Raw genomic sequence first — 22,720 nt, 5'->3', positions numbered from 1 at the left:
TCGTGGTGAGGAGTCTGCTGCTAGGTGTTGGGATGTTTTGCGAAGGCTTTATGTTCGAGACAGTGTGGGTGCACATATACACCTTACACGTAAGCTGTTTAGGGCTCGTCTGCAGAAGAATGGAGATATGCTGGCCCATTTAAATTACATGAAGGCAACTTTTCAAGAGCTTCATGAAAAGGAGCTGATTTTTTCAGAGTTGCATCAGGTCTACATTATTCTGTCATCTTTGGATGAGAGTTATGATGAGTATGTTTCTTCTTTGGAAGTCCTGACCAGAGAGGAACTGACATTGACTAACATTACTGGGAGACTGCTGGAAGAGTCCAGAAGAAGGCGTGACAGAGACCAGCTGAGAGAGACACAGCCACGAGAGGAGCAGCAATTCACCACTGCTTACAACGTCAAGAAATGTTATTCTTGTGGGGCTAGAGGGCATATAGCCAAATTCTGTAGAAAGGGTAGAAAACAGAATGTAAATAGCAGTGGAAAAGCTAAAAAGGGCATTGGTTTGGCTATTTCTGATGAATCAACATCCAGAAACAATGAATTGTGGGTTGTTGATAGTGGGGCTTCACAATGCATTACTAAAGTGAAGGTTAGGTTTATTAATATGAAAAACAGCAACCAATGTGTTTCACTAGCCAACGGTTGGAGGATGAAGGCCTCTGGTGAAGGTAATTCCTATTGTCCATGCATTGATGAACAGTTACCTATGTTATATATACCTAAACTAAGATTCAACCTGTTATCTGTAAGGGAATTGGTTAAGGTTGGGTTTGTGGTAACATTCAGAGGGGAGCAATGCACTATTGAGAGGAATGGAACCTGTGTAACTGCTAATTTGAAAAATGGTTTATTCGTTCTCACAAGTAACCAGGTTAGTACAGTTAAAGCTAACTCAATATGTGAGAACAAGAAGCCACATGATGAATGTATACATTTATTGCATAGGCGGTTAGGGCATATAAACTTTAACTCACTACGTAAAACAGTTGAGTTAGTAGAGGGAATTAAACTGAAGCCATGTAGTAAGTATTTGAATTGCAATGCCTGTAATCAGGAAAAGAGTAAGGCAAGTCCGGCAAACAGGATAAACAGCTTCAAAACAACTGTACCTTTGGAAGTTGTGTTTGCTGACTTAATTGGACCCATGAAGCCAAGTTTAGGAGGATCATGTTATATTTTAAGTATACTTGATCATTACTCTCGTTATGGTTTTTGTTATCTGCTTAAGTCAAAGGCAGACACTTACCAACAATTTGCAAACTGGCTGAAGTTCGTCGAGAGAAAAACAAAGAGAAAGGTTCAGTGCATAATTACTGATAATGGTACTGAATTTACAAATAAGCGTTTTGTTGATATGTTAGAATCTGCTGGCATTGAGCATAAACGTTCAGCCCCTTATAGGCCTCAACATAATGCTTTTGTTGAGAGACGTGGGCAAACGTTACAAGCCATGATGAGAACCATGTTAAGAGATTCTGGCTTAACAGATAGACTGTGGGGGGAGGCAGCAAAATGTGCAAACCATGTTCTGAATATAGTTGTTAATACTTCTACTGGTAAAATACCATACACTATATGGCATGGTAGAAGACCAAACCTTGATTACCTGCACACGTTTGGCACCCCAGCTTGGGTCCACATTCCTGCACAACTCAGGAGTAAAGGCCAACATAGGGCTAGGCAATTATACTTCGTAGGTTATGAAGCTAACCACAGATCCTATCGTTTCTGGGAACGAGGCACAACTAATGTATATAATAGTGCGAGTGCAAAATTCCTTGAGCACGTTGGTTGGGATAGGTTAGAGCAAGAAACTGTTAATACTGATCCTCTAGTGTTTGAGGACTCCCATGATAATGTAACTAGTAATGATAATACATCTCCTGTAAAAGATGAAGAGGAGATAGGGGAGATTAAAGATGAATCAGAGGAAGGAGAGGAGTCAGGAATTCAAAGCCCTGTAATTCCTTGGCGTTCAACGCGCATTAGACATCCACCTGATCGCTATGAAGCTAGTATAGTATGTCAAGTTAGTGTAGAGCCATCTAACTATGATGAGATCAGGATGTATCCTGAAAAGGAACAAGCATCATGGAAAGCTGCAATGAACAGGGAGTTGAAGTCTTTGCGGGATCTTAAGGTTTATGTGAAAGCAAAACTGCCACCTGGTGAGCAAGCTATAGGTTGTAAATGGATATATAAAATAAAGAAAGGAGTAGATGGAACTATAACCCATAAGGCACGTTTGGTTGCACAAGGTTTTGCCCAAACTACTGAGGATTATGACGAAGTATTTGCACCCAGTCTAAGGTCAACTACTTTAAGAGCAGCTTTAGTATGGGCGGCTAAAAACCAATATATGGTTAACCATGTAGATGTTGAAACTGCATATCTACATGCTCCATTGCAACATACTATTTATTTAAGAATACCACCAGGATTGACCAGTGATAGAGACCATGATTGTTGGGAGTTAAAGAAAAGCCTCTATGGATTGAAACAATCAGGCTATGAATGGAACAAATGTATAGTTAATGAGTTAAGTGCATTAGGTTTTGTAGCCAGTAATGCTGATCCTTGTTTGTTTAGAAGAGAACACAACGGAGCATTATCTTTTCTTTTATTATTCACAGATGATATTGCAATAATAACAAAAACTGAGTTAGAAGCACAAACTATCATTTCAAGATTGGAAAATAAATTCACAATTAGAAATCTTGGGAAAATAAGCCACTATTTGGGGTTAGATATTGTGAAAACAAATAGGGGTTTTAAGATTTCGCAAGCCAGTAAAATATCTCAGTTATTAAAGAGATACAATATGGAAATGTGTAAACCAGCAAAAACTCCGATGGCTATGGATTTTAAGGACACTAATGTTGAGAGTCCTGTATTTGATAAGACTATGTACCAATCTTTGATAGGAAGTCTTATGTATCTGAGTAATTGGACTAGGCCTGATATTTCTTACTGTGTAAATCAATTAGCCAGGTACAACAATAATCCAACTGTTAGACATTGGCAATCAGCTAAACGAGTATTAAGGTATCTGAAACAGACTATTCACTACTCGTTATATTTAGAGCCAAATCGTGAGTTAATCCTTACAGCATATGCAGATGCGAGTTTTGCCTCTGATACAAACACTCGTAAATCTACTTCAGGGTTGGCTATAATGTTGGGTGATTCTTTGATTGGATGGAAGTCTATTAGACAAAAGCACATAAGCTTATCTACAATGGAGGCTGAATTTTCATGTCTGTCAGTGTTATGTACAGAACTGCTAGTGTACAAACAATTATTGTTAGATATGGGTTTAAATGTAAATGATCCATTTACTGTGTATGAGGACAATCAAGCTGCAATAAAGATGGCTAATAATGCTGCAGTAAGAACAAGATCTAAACATACTGATCTTCGTTATTTAAATGTCAGACAATGTGTCAAAGATAAATTAATACAGCTAGAGTATTGTTCATCTGATGTAAATATTGCAGACCATTTTACGAAGGTACAAAGTGCTGTGAAACACAATGCTAATTGTGAAAGAATGTGCATAAGATTGTAAGAGTTATATATTATTCTACCCAAAGGGGAGAATGTTAGGCATATGGTGTTAGCCTACAATGTTGGGTTGAAAATATATTAACCATAATGCTATGTCTTTAAGATGCTAATTGGCCAATGGGTGTGTAAGTGTTCTCATGGCCATAAGAGGAAGCTAGGAACGTAGCTTCTCTCTCTCTCTGAATTCACTGATCTCTACTGTTACTGTTTTTGCTCTGCTGTTGGTTTACTACTGTTGTAACCTGAACTGTGTATTGACCTCTGGACCGGTAAGAAGACTTTGTATTTGGATTACTCTTTGGACTGTTGCTATTGTTTATGACCTGGACTGTTTATTTTTGACTGTGCATTTTTGTTCTTACACCACCTCAAAAGTAAACTACTTTTTGTTTTTATAACTCAGTGTATTCTTGTGTGACTTTTTCTACTCTCAGTACCATTCCTTGTCTGTGCAACTCTTTGATAGCACAAGGAGACCTCTGCACAAACAAATTCCTTAACAATTATTATTATTATTATTATTATTATTATTATTATTATTATTAAATGGGAAAGATCAGATAATAAGAAGAATGCATTTTCCTTGACTCTCCCGACTCCGTCTCCCATCCACAGCAGCCATGTACTTGCCTGCAGACTGGGGACTTTGGTTGTGGGAAGCCAGCTGGAAGTTGCCTCCCTAGCAACTGTAGGATTCAGAGAATGGAGGTAACCAGGACTACAGGATTTGCCATCAATGTGGTTGCACTTTATGACCACATCACGTAGTGACAGAAAATCCAGTCCCAATTGCCAGTAAGTTGAGATCTATCCGAATTTAAATAGGTGATGGCCCCATATGGATGCTGCATGCTGTAAATTAGTAATTGTTTTATGTTTTTATGGCTTTTTACTCTCGGTTTTTGAATGCAGAAATCTATGCAGAGTTGATAGTCTACAAATGCTCCTGATAAATAAGTAAGTTGCATGCTCACAAATAAACTGTCCATCATATAATATTACAGTACATGAGGGATAATAATCTCATTTATTTAGCAGTGTGCACTGCAGTGTGATAACTAAAACTGTATACTGCCAATCAAAATGCCTTGTTAATTGATTTTCTTCAGGGTGAGGTGATGATATTTATGACAAAATTGTGCACAGCTGCAGATATTCTGCTAACCATTTGGTTATATGCACTGCCACCAGTATGGTATCTGTTTAGCTAGAAACATGCTTTTACATCAAAACCCTGTTTTCTACCACAGTTCTTGGCTGAGAGTCTAAACTTCAATTTTCACGCAAGAATGCTCATGTTTGAAACTGCCCTCGTTAAAATACCAGAATTCACTGCATCTATTTTTTAAAAAGGTAAATCATGACCCCAATGCAACACTAGCTTTTAGTGTTTTATAGCAAAAATGAACAAAAGACACTGTAAAAATAACATGCCCCAATTCAATAGTGGGAAACAAAGAAGCACTGAGATCAGGATGTGGGCTGCAAATGAAAACTGCTGCTGCAGTTTAAAATCTTTTGCCCAAACAAATGGTTTTTACAAGTTTATTGGCTCTAGTTAAAGTGTATTTTTTTTTACTTCCTATAATTTATTATAGTAAAAGGTAAGGTAAAGGTTCCCCCGCACATGCATGCTAGTCATTTCTGACTCTAGGGGCTGGTGCTCATCTCCGTTTCAAAGCCAAAGAGCCAGCGCTTGTCCGAGGACGTCTCCATGGTCATGTGGCCGGCATGACTGGATGCCAAAGGCACACGGAATGCTGTTACCTTCCCACTGTCATGGTCCCTATTTTTCTACTTGCATTTTTACGTGCTTTCAAACTGCTAAGTTGGCAGAAGCTGGGACGAGTAACAGGCGCTCACTCTGTTACGCGGCACTCGGGATTCGACCCGCCAAACTGCCGACCTTCCGATCGACAAGCTCAGTGTCCTAACCCACTGAGCCACCGCGTCCCTTATAGTATGATTAGCATTTTAATATATTTTAATTTATTTTATAGTATGATTAGCATTTTAAATGTCCAGGTTATTTCATAATATGCATTGATACTGCAAAAATTATACATAACTTACATAGTTGGTGTATCGTATTCAGGTTGTATATAATTTATATATTATAGGAATCTGTTATTAATAGGTAAAGGTAAAGGTTCCCCCGCACATGCGTGCTAGTCATTTCCAACTCTAGGGGCCGGTGCTCATCTCCGTTTCAAAGCCGAAGTGCCTGCGCTTGTCCGAGGACATCTCCGTGGTCATGTGGCCGGCATGACTAGACACCAAAGGCGCACGGAACGCTGTTACCTTCCCACCGTAGTGGTCCCTATTTTTCTACTTGCATTTTTACGTGCTTTCAAACTGCTAGGTTGGCAGAAGCTGGGACAAGTAACAGGCGCTTACTCTGCTACGCGGCACTCGGGATTCGACCTGCCAAACTGCTGACCTTCTGATCGACAAGCTCAGTGTCCTAACCCACTGAGCCACCGCGTCCCTTTTCTGTTATTAATAGACATTGGCAAATCTGATGAGTTGAGAAAAATGTATTTCTGTGATGAAGTTGCTAAAACAGCGTCTTCAATCTGAAGATCTTCTAGTGATTATTGCACTCCATTTTCATCTTCATGCTGGCTGTGGAATAGATCATCTATTTTATTTTTAATTTTATTTGTTTGTTTGTTTGTAATGCTTTTATTATTTTTACAAATAACTCAAGGCGGTGAACATACCCAACATACCTTCCTCCTCCTATTTTCCCCACAACAACAACCCTGTGAGGTGGAGTTGGGGTGAGAACTCGTGGTCTTCTAATCTGGTGCCTTAACCACTAGACTAAACTACTAGAAGACTCCAAATTAAAGAGTTTATCACAGTAAACTAGGGAGGTGTTGGTTTAAATCCTTATTGAACTGCAGGGCTTTCTGTGTAATCTTAGGCTATTTATGAATTGAGATCAAACTTAAGACTAAAATACAGTGTAGTTGTTTGATTTTTGCTTAGTGTGTTTAGCCCAGTAATTTCCTCTGGTAAAATAAGTTGTGTTGGCACAATGTGTGAACAAAGCCTTTCTCTTCATTCTCCTCAAGAGTGGGAAAGTACCACATAGACTACTTTGAAATTTTCAGAGGGAAGAAGAATTAAATGTATAAAAAAGTATCCCTATAAAAACCTAATAACCAAATTAAAATTATAGAATAGTTATAATAGAATTGCCACATAGTTAGCATTACATCCCTTCAACCTAATGCTATTTTGTTGATATAAATCAAAGATAAGTGAGATTTCCAGTTTAAAATGTGCTGTCAAGTCTTGGAAGTCTTACCCAGCTGTTTATATCAGAAATGATTTATTCTGCTAAAGTGTTTGGATAATATTGAAGTAAAGAATGTCTTTGCTGACCGTGTTCTCCCATTTATTTAAAATTTGTAATTCCCCAAAGACTTTATCATACATGCATTGTGGATCAATGCATCAGAATATATAATCTAATAGTGTGATGCAGACAATTACATGGAATTTTTTTTTACTTCTTGGTCTTGGGCTTCAAAATGAATTACAGTATGTTATTATGATACTATAATTTGGGGGTAGAAATACAAATAGGTCTCACTATTTGTATTAATATTTGTTAGACAAAGCATTTTGCAGGACATGATCTATCTCTTAGCAAGAATGATCAACATTTATTAAAGTCAGCCTATAATCTGGAATATACTTAGCCTATAATTGGCTTTTGTAGATTCTCAAGACCAAGGATGGTACAAAACTGGTACAAAATTTGTAGTACATATAACAGATGCAATGTTTAACATAAAATTTTCTAAAGCAGACTCTCTCTTGCCTTGAGTAGCACATTGATGTTTTATGCTTAGTACATTTGGATATTAGCAGTAATTTAGTCTTTAACCTTGCATTCATTGCAAATTCGTTTGCTTTTTTCCAGATTTTCTAAATATGGAAACTTCAAATTTTTTGACCCCATATCCAACATTCTGACTTACATGTATGCATTCATTCATTCAGCCATCCATCCATCCATTCCCTATCCTTTGTGAATCCTTTTTATTCTTTCCAACACAATACAATTTAAAAAAATTCTATGTAAAGAGAGTCAGAACTCTATCTCTATCTATCTATCTATCTATCTATCTATCTATCTATCTATCTATCTATCTATCTACAGAATAGCATTTTGGGAGAAAAAAACAGGCTAGGGCTATATGCTATGATGGGAAAAGCCAGCAAAAGAACTAAAAATAGGGTAGAAGGGGCTAAGATCTGCAGAAAAAAATATTTTTTTAAAAAACTCTTTAATCAAGCCTGTTGTTCTGCGCATGCATGTGCGTGCGCGCACGTGCGCACACATTTTGCAGCTCCCAGGGTTTTTTTTGTGATGGAACTGGTTCCGAGTGGCTCTTTTACTGTTTCAGTTGCTGACCCCTGACATAGATATTACCCATAAAAATACACAATATATCTCAAAAATATTTACCCAATATATCTCATACAATATATAGTATATTACATTAAAGAACTTAATGTAAAGTTAAAGAACTTAAATTGTAGATTTCTTTGTGAAGTCATTTTTTTTACCAAAAAAGTCACACAAGTAACAGATTTTTCATAATGAAACCCTAAACCATATTTTTGACCAAATTCAGCACTGTTTGATAGTCCACTTGAACCTAAGAGAAGACTACTTTTACTGAAAAAAGGTAATCCATTGAGATTGTGTTTCAAGATATATCTTTTAATTTAATCAGAGTGTTTTATAAACTTGTGTACTACATCAAAGTATCCATTCTAATTTATGATTCATCTTAAAGTATAAACTTTTTATCACTAACAGATTGCCAGAGGAAATCCTTTGCTGGAGTACATTTTTTGGGATATTCAGCACAGAAGGAATAAAACTCTTGCCAACTGAGCAACCTTATATTAGTTTTAGCTTTTAAAAAATGTTTCCAAAAGTTCAAAATTTTCAGAAATGTCAAGAGTGTTATAAGATTGCCCACCTTTAAGAAACTGCTGGAAATCTTGAGCAAAGGTTTTTTAATGGCGTACAAAGCAAATACAGTGATCACCAGGTCCCCAGCTAGAAGTAGCAAGAACCCCAAACTTTCCAGTGAACAAATATATAGGAAGGGAGATTATAAAGGTATCATCAAGATGTCACGAATAACTAATTTATGACACTGGCACCTCTGCATCTGAATAAGTCTTCTCTAGCCATATCTTCATACCAGCAACACAGTGTTTCTCTGGCAGTAGGGATGTTCTTTACTTTTGTCCTATGACATGCCAGGTCTAGGTCCAGTATTTGTCTCCTAAGCCATTATCCAGAATTACTGATTCACTAGAACAGGGGTGTCAAACTCAATTTCATTGAGGGCCGTATCAGCATTGCAGTTGCCCTTGGCCCACCAATGGTGCCAATGGGGGCCTGGGCAGGAGTGGGACAGATCTGAGGGTCTCTGGCAGAAGAAGGTGGGACCGGGGCAAGTGCCAAGGCATGGTCCACTGGAGGAGCCTCACTGTTCCTCTCAGGCCTTCGGGGGGGGGGGGGTTGGACGGTGGCGTGGAGGTCAAATGCCCAGCCCAGCTCCACTTCCCCAAGGTGGCGCCCAGCTGCACCTACCTCCTCCTCAAGGCTGCTGCTGCTGTGCTTGCTCTCCTTAGCCAGGTTGCTCATGAAGGGTATGAGGGCAAAGTCAAGAGGGAGGCCCACTCCCTCTCCATATGAGGAGACCTGGCTTTGTATCCAAAGCTTCCTTAGCAATAGGATCGGAGACCCCCCCCCAGGATAGGCCAGGAGGAGGGGGCAAGGGGATGGTGAAAGGGCAGCAGGGCAGGACTAAGGCAGGACTTCCCTCAGACCCTCCCTCTCCTTCCTTCCTTCCAAGAACAGAGTGGTAGGAAAATATTTGAGATGAGGGAGGGAGAAAAATAGGCAAGAAACGCAGCTGGGGAAGTGTCATCCTTCGTGAGGAATGAAGAAATGCACCTTCGCCTGGAAGTGGCCAGCACATGGCTCTCACCTACTTCACATATCCAGCTTGGTGGGCTCTGGGGGAGGGGATGCCATGAGCAGCATGAGAGTCAATGTTACCTGCACAATGCTGCCTAGTCCCCAGCCTGTCTGGTTTTGGCAGGCAGTGGGGCACTTTCCTGACAGCGCCGGGAGGCTGAGCCGAGTGGCATGAATCTGAAAAGAAGTGGAATGCTGCCCAGGCCCTAGCCTGCCCAAAGTAGGCAGGGTCATATGCTGGCCACTTCCAGGTGATGGTGTATTTCTTCATTCCTCACAAAGGGTGATAACTTCCCAGCGTGCTCCCAGGGGACAGTGCCGATGTGGCATGGGCCGGTCCCTCACTGTTTCCAGATGGCCTTGTGGAGCTAAGACTGAATGCATTTCAGCATAGATGACTACCACGAAATTGCACATTGGCTTCTGGCTGGCCGGGGCCAAGGCAGCGGGGGCCATTCCCTCACTGTTTACAGGATGGCTTTGCGGGCCACATGAAACCACTTCGCGGGCCGGATCCGGCCCCTGGGCCTTGTGTTTGACATGTCTGCACTAGAAACATAACACCCAGCATTCCTATAGGAAATATTACAAAAGTAATTAGCAAACTAATTATAAGACCTTTAAGGAACATGGCCAGTACTAAAAGGTCACAGAATACAAAAAAATATCTTAATTACTATAAATAAAACAAATTTAGTCTTATGCATCAAGCCATCTCTTATTCTTTATCAGTGATTATATAACATGTTGATGGCAGGAGGCTTCTCATAGTTTACAGCCAGAAGTTTCATTCCCTTCTTATTAGTTGTACTGGTTTAACGTTTCCCATTTTAATATTGTTATCCTGAAAAAGTGTACTAAAAATGATAGGGATTATCACTGAATTCACATAAATCATAGGAAATTTAATTACAGCAATTAACTCATTAATGTACTTAGTCTAAGAATATGTCTATCTTGAGTAGAAATTATTGTCCAGGATATGAGCAAAGTGTTTTACCCTAGTGTTTTGTGGAGATATACCGTAGTTTCCGGCGTATAAGACTACTTTTTAACCCATGGAAATCTTCTCAAAAGTCAGGGGTCGTCTTATACGCCGGGTGCTGAAAATTTAAGGACAGGGCTGGCTGGAAAACCTGGAGCGGATCTCCCATTTAGTCTGTGCAGGGAAAGCGGGACCAATTGGAGAAGAAGCTGCAGTCTGTGATTTTTTACAGGCTGGGGTCTGGGTGTCTTTTCTTCTAAAGTTGAAGAGCAGCTGTAGTCTATCCCAACTTGAAAGGCAGGTGGGGAAGGCAGCAGCCAGAGCAGCGGCTTAGTTCTAAGGACACATTTGACTCAGGAACTGGGCGGGCTGGCTGGAAAACCTGGAGCGGATCTCCCATTTGGTCTTTTTTTTTAAAATCCCATTTATATCCTGCCCTTCTCTGAAGACTCAGGGTGGCTTACAATTTAAAGTACAAATCAATGTGCTTAGCAATAGCCTTCATTCTGTGTATATGCCTGTTTATTAGGGCTTTCACCCCCCCCCAAGCAGCATTATTACAAAGCCAGCTTATTGCCCCCAACAATCTGGGTCCTCATTTTACCTACCTTGGAAGGATGGAAAGCTGAGTCAACCTTGAGCCTGGTGGGATGCGAACCTGCACTAATTGCAGGCAGCTTGTGTCACTTAAGGCTCTGCGCAGGGAAAGCTTTAGAGTGAATTAGGAAAAGTGAAAAAGTGAATTAGGAAAATAGGGAATGGTTGCTGGAATCAGGGGCTGCCACAAAGAAGAGGGAGTCAAGCTATTCTCCAAAGCACCTGAAAGCAGGACAAGAAGTAATGGATGGAAACTAATCAAGGAGAGAAGCAACCTAGAACTAAGGAGAAATTTCCTGACAGTTAGAACAATTAACCAGTGGAACAACCTGCCTCCAGAAGTGGTGAATGCTCCAACACTGGAAGTTTTTAAGAAGAGACTGGACAGCCATTTGTCTGAAATGGTATAAGGTTTCCTGCCTTAGCAGGGGGTTGGACTAGATGACCTCCAAGGTCCCCTCCAACAACTACTACTACTACTACTTCTTCTTCTTCTTCTTCTTATTATTATTATTATTATTATTATTATTATTATTATTATTATTATTATTATTATTATTATTGTTTAATCCACTTGCACTGTTTTATGTTTACATGTTTGATGACAAACAGCCTTATGTTTATAAGTGACAGTTTTCCTACTAAGCACCTGCATGTCATAAGCATTTGAATTAAAATTACCATATTAAAATCAAATCTCATGTTTTTTTAATTTTTATTTTGTGTGCGTTGGAAGAGGGGTAGTCTTATACGGTGAGTATAGCCCAAACCCTATAATTTAACAGGAAATGTAGGGGGTCGTCTTATACGCCCAGTCGTCTTATACGCCGGAAAATACGGTAGAATACGAATTAGTTGCAGTATTTCTCTTTCAGTAATATTCATCTTTTCAACTGAGTTTCTGAAAACTAGATTTTTTTCACCAATTCTAATTTGTAAAGAAATAAGAAACATAAACTAATAAAAATAATGTAAAATAATATTACATTATTATGGTTAGTTGCACAGTCAGCCAGATGTTTAGATGGTGTTAGAGGTATTGTCACAGTACGTAAGCTATTCCAAGTAAAGCTGCCTTTTGCAATTGACTGATGGTGATTTTGCTCAAGTAGTTTTTGGACTGTACCCAAGAAGCCTATTACTATTGGTACTATATTTGGTGGGTTTTGGGTTTTTTTTGCCACAATCATTCTATTTCTCTTTGCAGGTTTTTGTATTTTGAGATTTTACCCAGTTCTTTCTCTTCTATTCTGCTATAAAATAAAATATTATTTTATAATGTTATAAAAATAATTTTACAAATTCATATAATATTTTAACTTGCTATTGATTAATCTGTCTTCTGTAATAATATTTCTCTGAGAAAAAAATAGATGTTAGAAATATCTTAAGTATCAGGTAATACATGGATTGATTGTTTAAAGAAATTAATAAAGCAGAGGCTGTAAATAATTTCAGAACTATTGCTTCCTTCCAGTTTTTTAAGACATTTAGGGTAATTTTTTATGAAATGCTTAGATAGTTTAGCACACATTCATATCATATTGACAGATTTAATTGAAGCTTATTTGAGTATTGGAAAAAGGGCTTTCAATACTATAATAATACATATCAGGATCCATTTTGAATCTCCCTATCTTCCTGAAGAAAACTAAAATATCATCAATGGACACATAAGATTTGAGAAAATGTCATATGATTCTAGTGCCAGTGTATCCAATATCCTCAATTCTGCACTTTCTCTGAGTTAGTTTTACTGTTCACTGTATTAAAAATGCTTTCTGATGATGTGGAAGAGTATATCTGCTATGAAGCAATATAGAACAGGAGACCCCTAACCCCTGGTTCATGGCCCTGCACCGGTCCTCAGGTGGTTGGGAACCAGAACATGCAAATGACAAATGAGTACACAAAGCTCCATTTACACAAAGCAGTGGGCATGTATAGGAAACCATCTCCTCCCTCCACAATTGCCCCCGGTTTCTGAACCAAAAAGGTTGGGGACCACTGATATAGAAAGTTTCAGACAAATGTAACACATTATACCCAGTGGTGGCAGAGCACTAGCAGAGCGCTGGTGGGTCAGGGAGTGTGTTGAAGGAAGCTGGTGTCCTGTCTGTAGCACCCATGCTGGTTGCCCCTTCCCTGCCAAAGCCAGCATGCCATCGTATTTACCATAAGTGCTGGTACTGGTAAATGCCGGCCTTCCGTCTGGCAGGCCTGGGCAGCTGCTAGAGAGAGACGGACGTGTTTCAGGCCTGGTGCCCTTAGGGGGGTTGCCCTTTCACTCCCTTTCCGAGCCAGACTCTTGGCACTTTTGATCACCAGGTCCTCTTTGCAGCTTTGCCCACACAGCCACTGAAGTGCCAGGTGGAGCGCCAGAGCTGGAAAGCATCACAATTCTCTGCCACTGTGGAGCTGGAGAGCTTGCCTCATCCACCACTGCCCAGATGCCCTCCCTTCCCAAAGCATTTCTTTGCTAACCTTTCCAGCTCTGATGCACTCCTCCACCGCCATGGGCAGTCCCACAAACAAAAGAAGTTTGTGGGGACTAAAAAAAAAAGTGGAGTCTGTGTGAACGCCTGCCTTGCATCCACCATGCTCTCCATGGCACTGCAGCTGATCCAAGCATGGAGAGCACAGCTGATGGGTGAGTGTGTAGCAGGCGCACACACAGACTCTGTTGTTTTCAGTGGAACTTCGGTGCCTGGCCAGCCAGTTCAAGTCAGCTTCAGTGCACCGTGGAGAACATGACAGACACAGGGCAAGCACGAGGCAGGTGTGCACATGGACTCCGGTTTTTTTTCGGTGCCCTCCTGAGAAGCGGCATGGTGATTGGTTGGCAGACACACCACGAATGGGAATTTACCACTCCCCAAACCCTGCCGAGTAAGAAGAGGAGTCCATGTGCCTGCCTGCCACATACTCACCCTGCATTAGCCGTGCTCTCCATGGCTTCTTTCGCAGCAGCAGGGTTTAGGGGATGGTGAATCCCCATGCATGGTGTGTCCGCTGACCAACTGCCATGCCACCTCTCAGGAGGGCACCAAAAAAAGCAGAGTCCATGTGCATGCCTTCCTCGCACTCACCCTGCATCTGCCATGCTCTCCATGCCATGCTGTAGCTGACCCAAGACGGCTGGCCAGGCACCAAAGCACCGCTACACACTCACCTGTCAGCCATGCTCTCCATGCCTTGGGCAGCTAGCTACAGTACACTGTGGAGACCATGACTGATGCAGGCAAGGCAGGTGTGCACACAGACTCCGCTCTTATTGGTGGTGCTTCAATGCCTGGTCGGCTGCCTTGGGTCAGCTGCAGTGCACCATGGAGAGCGTGGTGTATGCGGAATGAGTGCAAGGCATAAACTCTGCTTTTTTCAAGTACAGTTTTAACAACTGGTTTGCCAAACTCAAGAGAAAGTAGGTAATGGTTCTGCCGAACCGGTGCAAACCAGCTGAACCCCACCACTGATTATACCACTTATAAAGAACAATAAAACTGGTGAATTCCAGATGCTTAACAAAGAATAACAGATTATGAAAATTGTTATGACCTCAAACAGCTACTACTATATTGTCTTATTTAATTGCAGTAGGTTCCCAGCTATCTGTAGCTCCTTCTCAGGAATCTGAGAAACTTTGAGTGAAGAGTTTCTCAGAAAGTCTATTGTGCACATGTTTAGTGTATAGCTCATTAAATTCAAGATTCTGTGTTATGTTTTTCCTGTGGACTTGACATACCTCTATTATTTGGTTATTTTAGCTGCAATAAATATCCTGTGCTGTGGATTATATCAAAGACATGGTCATGTGATACATAGAGTTTATGTTTTGTCTCAAGTTGTTTCTGTTAATTTTCTATTTGGAAGTGTTATGACACTTCTGGGATATTTTGGCATTTCATTTGAATATGTACTTCCTTGGAAAACATTTCATGGAATACTAAAATTCAAACTCCCCAAATTTTAAAAAAAACCCTGGATATTTCTTCTTAATAGTCAAATTATATGTTTGCCTATCAAAACAAGACCCAGCATTTCATATAGGAATATATTAATACTTCCATAATAAAAGCATGAATCACACAAGTTATTTAGTTTATTTTTATGCATGACATTACTTCCACAAATAAAGCTAAAATAGTAGAGTTTCTAAAAGGGGTTGGATGGTCATTAGAAATTTGGAATTCAAAATTATTAGCACACTGATGGACCTTAGCTCTTCTGTCTCCACCTGTAGCTTTTTGACAGCTGCCTGGAGTCTGTATTGCCTAGGGTCCAGAAATTAAAACTGATTACAGATAAGAAAGAGGTGGTGTAAGATGGGTGGTTTTCAGCCTATGAAATTAAAACCTGGCTTCTGTATGTGTGTGTGTATAGCAAGTGGGTAAGGTGAGAGTTATCAGAGGAAATTGTGTGCTCCATGCGCAGCATTCAGTTATGAAGTAATGTAGTAAAGTGCTTTGTACCAGCTCCATAAAGAAGTCTTATTTTTTCTTAGCTATTCACAGTATCCATACAGATTCAGGAAAAGAATTTTCTGAATTCAGAAGGCATTTATGGTTTCTCATACCAAGAGAATTTATTAAAGGAATTCTTGAGGAATGTTTTCAAAATTGTGCCCGAACCAGGTTCTCTTTTACCAATTAGTAGAAGAAACCTGCTCTGCCATCTTTCCTGGCTTTGCAGAAGTTCTGATGGCTACTCACTGTCCCCACCACAGTCAGCTGACCATACTTTGGGGATTCAGCAATCACCCTAGTTTTATACTGTTTTGCACCATCCCGCAGTCACATGACCACAGTTTGCAATGTTTTTGCCAAAAACCAGCATTTTCTTTCAGTTTTCAGCAAAACACCCTATGGGGAACAATTCATTTAATGATTAAATATAGCTATAATTGAGCCCAAAATTTATGTTGATTAGTGAGACATTTGTTAAGTGAGTTTACCCATTTTATGAGTTTTCTTACCACAGTTGTTAAGTGAATCATTGCATTTGTTAAGTTAGTAACACGGTTGTTAAGTGAATCTGTCTTCCCCATTGATTTGGTTTGTCAGAAGGTTGCAAAAGCTGGACACATGATGCCAGGACACTGCAACTATCATAAATATGAACCAGTTGCCAAGCATCTGAATTTTGATCATATGATCATGGAGATGCTGCCATGGTTGTAAATGTGAAAAACAGTCATGTCACCTTTTTCAGTGCCATTGTAACATTGAATGGTCACTAAATGAACTGTTGTAAGTCAAGAATTAGCTGTATTTGCTTTACAACTGCTGAAAAAATATTTTAAAATTGGGTCAGTTATGTGATGAACAACTTTATGGTTGTCACGACCTATGACTATAATTAGCCAGCTTCATTACGCTGTAAGTCGAGGACAACCTATATTTTTTTGGTTGACCTGCTGAGCTCAGAGAATTTTACTCTAAGCATGTTCTTGGCTCCTGCTGATACTGAGATTCAAGATGCCTTCATAAATCCAGGAAGTCTTCCCCTTCAGAACCATTTTAAAAGCTCCAAAATGCACAGAGCACGTGCTCGCTTGAGCTTGGTAAGGTGTCAGTAGAGGATCTGTTTTTCTCCCTAGAGTTGTCAGTGCAGAAATCTAAGCTGGATGGCACTCCATTCATCCTCTTATTCAATGCTGATGAATAGAAATTTTGCTGAAAAGCATGATTGAACTTACTGGTTTGATCTTTCTACTATAGTTCCATCCCTTTAGCATTTCAAGTGTAAAAAGGGTGAATAACTCATGATTGCTATTTTGATCTGCATGCTGCAAAAGATGTAAATGTAATTAGCTTTTAGCATGTAAGTAAAAATTCTGGTGTGGAAGACAGAAGATTTGAAAGGGAATATGAAATATGGCTTTCTTTTTCATATGTACCATTGAAATGTTTGTCTGTTTATTGAGTTTGTGGCCAGGGGCATCCTCAGCAGAGTTGAAAAATGTCTGTATTATCAACATTCATAAAAAAGGAGTGGGACTTCAACCTCGTGGTAGGAGCTGCCAACTTGACCTTTTTGGACTCCACTTGTGGATACCTCTGATTGTAACTTAAAAGTGTCTGTGTTGAAGCATCTGTTATGAATTTCATTCTAACTTGTGTCATCTTTTGTGTATAGATTGATTTTGAAGATGTGATTGCTGAACCTGCAGGAACCCACAGTTTCGATGGGATCTGGAAGGCCAGTTTCACCACCTTCACTGTGACAAAATACTGGTTTTATCGCTTATTGTCTGCAATCTTTGGCATTCCCATGGCTCTTATCTGGGGAATTTTTTTTGCCATTTTGTCATTCTTCCACATCTGGGCTGTGGTGCCTTGTATCAGAAGCTACCTAATTGAGATCCAGTGCATTGGCCGAGTTTATACTATCTTTATCCATACTTTTTGTGACCCATTCTATGAGGCTGTTGGCAAAATGCTTAGCTCTATCAGAGCAACAGTACGAAAGGAAGCATAAATGACATTTCAAGGAGCTGAAGAATGAGGGGTTTTTTCCCCCTTCCTTCATATTTTGGTGCCAGTCTCAAGGCTGCCATAAATTAATAAAATGACTGGCACTTAACAGCATCACTCAAAAAAAACCCCCAAACAATCAACTTGAATGCAGCAAATAATTCCTTTTTAACGTTCTTTGCTACTTAATCCCTCCTGGATTTATGCTATTCACTCTTTTCAGGAGGAAAGAATTTGCATTAAACAAACACAAACAAATTAAATAGCTGCTCGTCCATTTTACCTGCTTGTTGTTTTGCTGACCTGAATTGTTCTGCTTACCCTTTCCATTCATTTGTTGCAAGTTAAACTCACATTGATTATAATGCAGAACTGCAAATACGCTTTCCAGCACTATCACACTGCTCTTCATTTTACTGTGAGTAAAAACGGTATAAAAGCTACTGCAGCATAATGAACATGGCAACAAGCTGGCTGATGTCAACAGAATGTTCCTTTTATAGATGTATTGTCAGATGACTGTAGCGCTTTACTGTAGTGACCATATCTAATTGCCACACACAGATTTAAAGAAATGACTACTGTAACATATATGCTGAGAGAAAGAAATCAAGTGTCTTTAAAAAGACAAAGCTTTCAATTCAAACAACTAGGCATATTGACAAAAAGCTATTAGTGCTGCTTCTGACTTATCTTGTAATCCCATGACAGATTATTTGGATTATAAATATATAATATATGTCACTAAGAGAAATTGTAAGGGGTGAGCTTAGTGCTTTTCTTTAACCAAAGAAATTATGAAATCCTGATGACACTTGCTTGAGAAGTTTCATGCAAAGAACAGACCCTTTTCCTTGAGATCTTCTTAACTAGAAATGACAGGATCTAAACAAAGAGCTTTTTAGAAGTACTACACAATTTTATCTCTGAACAAAGACTTCTAAAAATTTCAGTATATAAATCAAAAGTCAAGATAGGAATATGGTTGGATTTATTTTCTGAAAATGTTTCCATCAAGAAAATCCTTATGGCATGCACATATTGAAAGTTAATTTATCCCTAGATTCAAATAACAAGGACACTATTATATTTAATTTTTGAGCATCATTCTAATTAATTTAAACAAAACTTACTACAAAAGGTCTAATTGTTCTCTTAAAAGTAAATAGCAAGGTAGATACAAATTGTTTTGAATCATGCCAACTATAAACTGGGTTTGTAAGAGTGATTTGACCATTTTCTATGAAGGACAGCTTTAAGACTCTTTAAACCAAATTCATTAAATCTAAGCAAGTCCCCAGTGTGCTAGTCCAGTTTATACATTGCTAACTTTTCCCTAATCATCCATACAAGTGGTTTGGGCCACACTATGTTATGGTTCACTGTTTTCCCCCCTTCTAAACTGAGCTGTACATAATTCAAGAAACCTTCCTGGTGCATAAAAGTCTCTGAAAAAATCAGAAACAAAGCATTTATAGCATTATTTAATATTGTGATGTAGAATCATTACTGTCACCACAGTGACAATGAAGTGAGAGAATAGCTTCAATGGTTTTGTTTGAATGTGCTAGTTTTTTATAGCTATTAACCAGGATGAGCTTTCTTAAATATAAACTGAGGAATTTCAAAATGTGTTCTGCTTTTGTTAGAAACTAGTTACAAGGAGGGCTTACTTGGATCTTGAGTATCTAGAATAGGTTCCAGGTACAGTCCTAGCATAATTAATAATAATGCCCTGGCTAGTTTTTTTTAAACTGATTGCTTCAGCCTGTCTATTTTTATAATGCAAGCCTAAGCATATGCACTAAGAGATTGGTATCCATCAACTGAAGGAGGCAAGTGCTGATCCCAAACATGTTGCTTATCTGAACTGGATCTCAAATGGCACTTCTCTTCTCCCCCACAGCTGCCCCTGTAAAATAAAAATAAAAATCCACTCATATCTCCTTGACACTTCATGATAGCACCAGTCCTGAAGAGGACCTCTTCATGAAACTAACATTATATAAGAATTGCTTGGATAGCCTGTATATGCCTTCCTTTTTGCAAATCCAGGTTTTACTAAGAGTAACCTTGGTGTCCTTCATTAAATTACATTCCTACTATTTTGGATAATTAGCTAATTAGATTTATCTTTCATGTGCATTGATACAGAATCATTGCAGCCCATTATTTTGAATAAATGATGACCATTTTATTGACAATAGGCAATTGTTGCAGTAGATACAGGTGTAGCATCATTTTTTCTTTTATTACTCTCCTATGCTAACAGTATACACACACACACACAAATGCAAGTAGGTATCACTTCAGTTGGAAGGTAACAGTGCTCTGTGAGGTCATGCTGGCCACATGACCACGGAAATGTCTTCAGACAATGCTGGCTCAATGGCCTTGAATCGGAGATGAATACCACCCCCTAAAGTCAGCAACGAGTAGCAGAGTAAAATCCACAGGCACTCCTTTACCTAAGCTAATAATGTACAGGCTGAAAAAATCCAGAAAAGAACAATTACATACATTATTTCAAGAAAACTGTGTGGACATATGAAACTGAACTTCAGAATGTCTTTATTTATACAATATATGATATACAGTATATTCAACTGTATTTTGACTAATATTTTATTGCTTGAAAAATGCAATGTGCCAATGATGGCATTTATTTATTGGCTTCATAGGGGTCAAAAGTCTGTGCCATATTTTGGATTACCTATTCAGAAATCACATTAATGTACTAGAAGTAGCTATTGATAACAGTAATTTAGTCAATGAAAAATATAGTGAGCACAGCAGACTCACTTTCCATTCTCCCAGAAAAAGTGTTTTATCATTTCATTTAGGCTTGATCTCCCAAGGCTTTAGTCAGTTCTTTCTAGTATGTAATCTACACTGAACAAAGTTTATCTCCCAACTAAACTTTGTGGGGAGTGAAATAATCTTTCCTAAACTATTATACTTTGCATGTTTTAAATTCTTACTTCCCATAAATTCCAGCCCCTAGAATGCTGGTTAGGAATTATGGAAACTGAAATTCAGGAGTTGAGGACATCAACCTATGTAACACTGATATGGAATATGGAAACAGTGGTGTTTATTCATATATACTGCTCAAAAAAATAAAGGGAACACAAGATAAGACATCCTACTATTAAATAAGTACATTGTGTTGTTTAAGTGTTCCCTTTATTTTTTTGAGCAGTATATTTTGCTCAAAATTGTTAATATAAAATGTATTCATTTCATGAAAGAGAAAAAGGGTGTGGTTGAATATGTAGTCCAGACCATTAAGATCAGCTTGAAATCACATGAAGTAATGAGAATGTAATTACAGTATATACAGTTTGCTCAATAAATGTAAAGTAGCAAAAGCTTTGTTGCCCAAGAAATTAGTACAGGAGCCCTGGTACTGCAGTTGTTAAAATATCAGTATTGTAAGCAAACTCTGCCCACAGCCTAGAGTTCAATCCTGACAGAGCTCAAGGTTGACTCAGCCTTCCATCTTTCCAAGGTCAGTAAAATGAGGACCCAGATTGTTGGGGGCAATATGTTGACATCATAAACTGCCCAGAGAGTACTGTAAATCACTATGGTGCAGCATATAAGTGCTATTGCTACAAGTGCTATAGAGTATTACCCACAAATATCAGTTTTACTCAGGAGCAATTCCCTATAAAATTTCAGTCAGCTTTCAGTACTGTAACTCTAAATACTACCATAGTAGACATTTTATAAAAGTGCTTTTTTGTCTTTCGAACACATGTTTTTGAAATATAAATAACTTTATATGTTTTCCTTTTGCATTTAAAACATACACTGGTCTGGCCCTAACTTTTATAATGTACATAAAGGAGATATATTATTTAGATATATATCTATGTATGTTGTAATACAGCAACATCATACTTTTGGTGAGAATGTAAACATATTTTAATTTTATATAATTAAAAAAACACTTTGAAATATATTGTCTAGAATGGTATATTCAGAAAGTGCATTCCAAAGCAGATAACATTATTGATCCAAGATATTCACATATGCTTACAAGATGTAACTGGCATTTTTTTATTCTGCATGTTCAATAGCCATGGTTACAATCTGCACAATAAAAGCTGTTTTAATACAAACACTGGTCTGAATCACTCTTCTCTTTAAAAATAAGTTCTAACTACTTAGTACAAGTTTTCAGATAGTTTCAAGAAATTTAAGTCTGTTCACTGCAGCTCCCATATGATAGTTTGTCAAAGTTTGAATAACTATGCAGATTGATTGGGTTCACACTTTGATGCAGAATGGCCAGGTTCACACATTACACTAAGCCATGTTCTATTTGGCTATGGTTTACTCAAGCCATAATTATCTGATGGACTCAACATACCACAATTGCTGATTTCATACTAAAACTAACCAGTCCACATCATGACTTAAGACAGTGGCTCAATTTCCCAATTTTGGGAAGCTGATCAAAACATCTGGAATTTAGAGAATGTGGAGTGTTCCTTCTTGAATAATTATTGCTGTATTCAAAAAATTCTGCCTGACTTCTGTTATACTCTGCCTTGCTCCACAGAGTACTTGAAGGAAATGAACTATCTGGACTCATTCAGTTGGGTTTCAAACTGAATACAGAAACAGTATTGGTTGCACTTGTTAACCTGTGGCAGAAGTATGTGGAACACATTTTTGTGTTCCTTGACCTTTCTGCAGCTTTCAATACCACCAACCATGATATACTTCTGGAATGGTTTGGTTTGGGATGGAGGTCATTATCTTACAATGATTTTCATTCCTCTGTGGCCAGTTGCAGTTGGCATTGACAGGAAACATGTGTCTGCAGTCCTTCATTTATGGGATGTCTTAGGGCTCAATGTTCTCCTCCCTCCTATTTACCATCTACATGAAATTATAGAGTGAGGTCATCTGTCACTTTGGAATTGTGCAAAGAATACTCCAAAATATGTCTTAACCCTAGGCTGTCCAGGTGATATTGTTAACATCCTGACTCAGTATCTTAAAGTTTTATAGATCTGGGTGGGAAGAAAGAAACATGGGCTGTATTTGGCAAGA

General features: G+C 38.7%; 1 protein-coding gene across 2 annotated transcripts in view; it reads left to right on the top strand.

The window, feature by feature from the left end:
* Positions 1–21,755, top strand: part of CAV1 (caveolin 1) — a 50,618-nt gene extending 28,863 nt beyond the window's left edge. For both annotated transcript variants that reach the window (XM_083366719.1, XM_083366720.1), the window contains exon 3: positions 17,316–21,755. In XM_083366719.1, coding sequence (XP_083222845.1) covers positions 17,316–17,657 — 342 coding nt within the window. In that variant the 3' untranslated portion in view covers positions 17,658–21,755. The remainder of the gene's footprint in view (positions 1–17,315) is intronic.
* The last annotated feature ends 965 nt before the right edge of the window (positions 21,756–22,720 follow it).

The sequence above is a fragment of the Vipera ursinii genome (assembly GCF_947247035.1).
Source record: "Vipera ursinii genome assembly, chromosome: 6".
In the NCBI taxonomy this organism is placed as follows: Eukaryota; Metazoa; Chordata; class Lepidosauria; order Squamata; family Viperidae; genus Vipera; species Vipera ursinii.
This window is presented reverse-complemented; position numbering and strand designations above follow the sequence as displayed.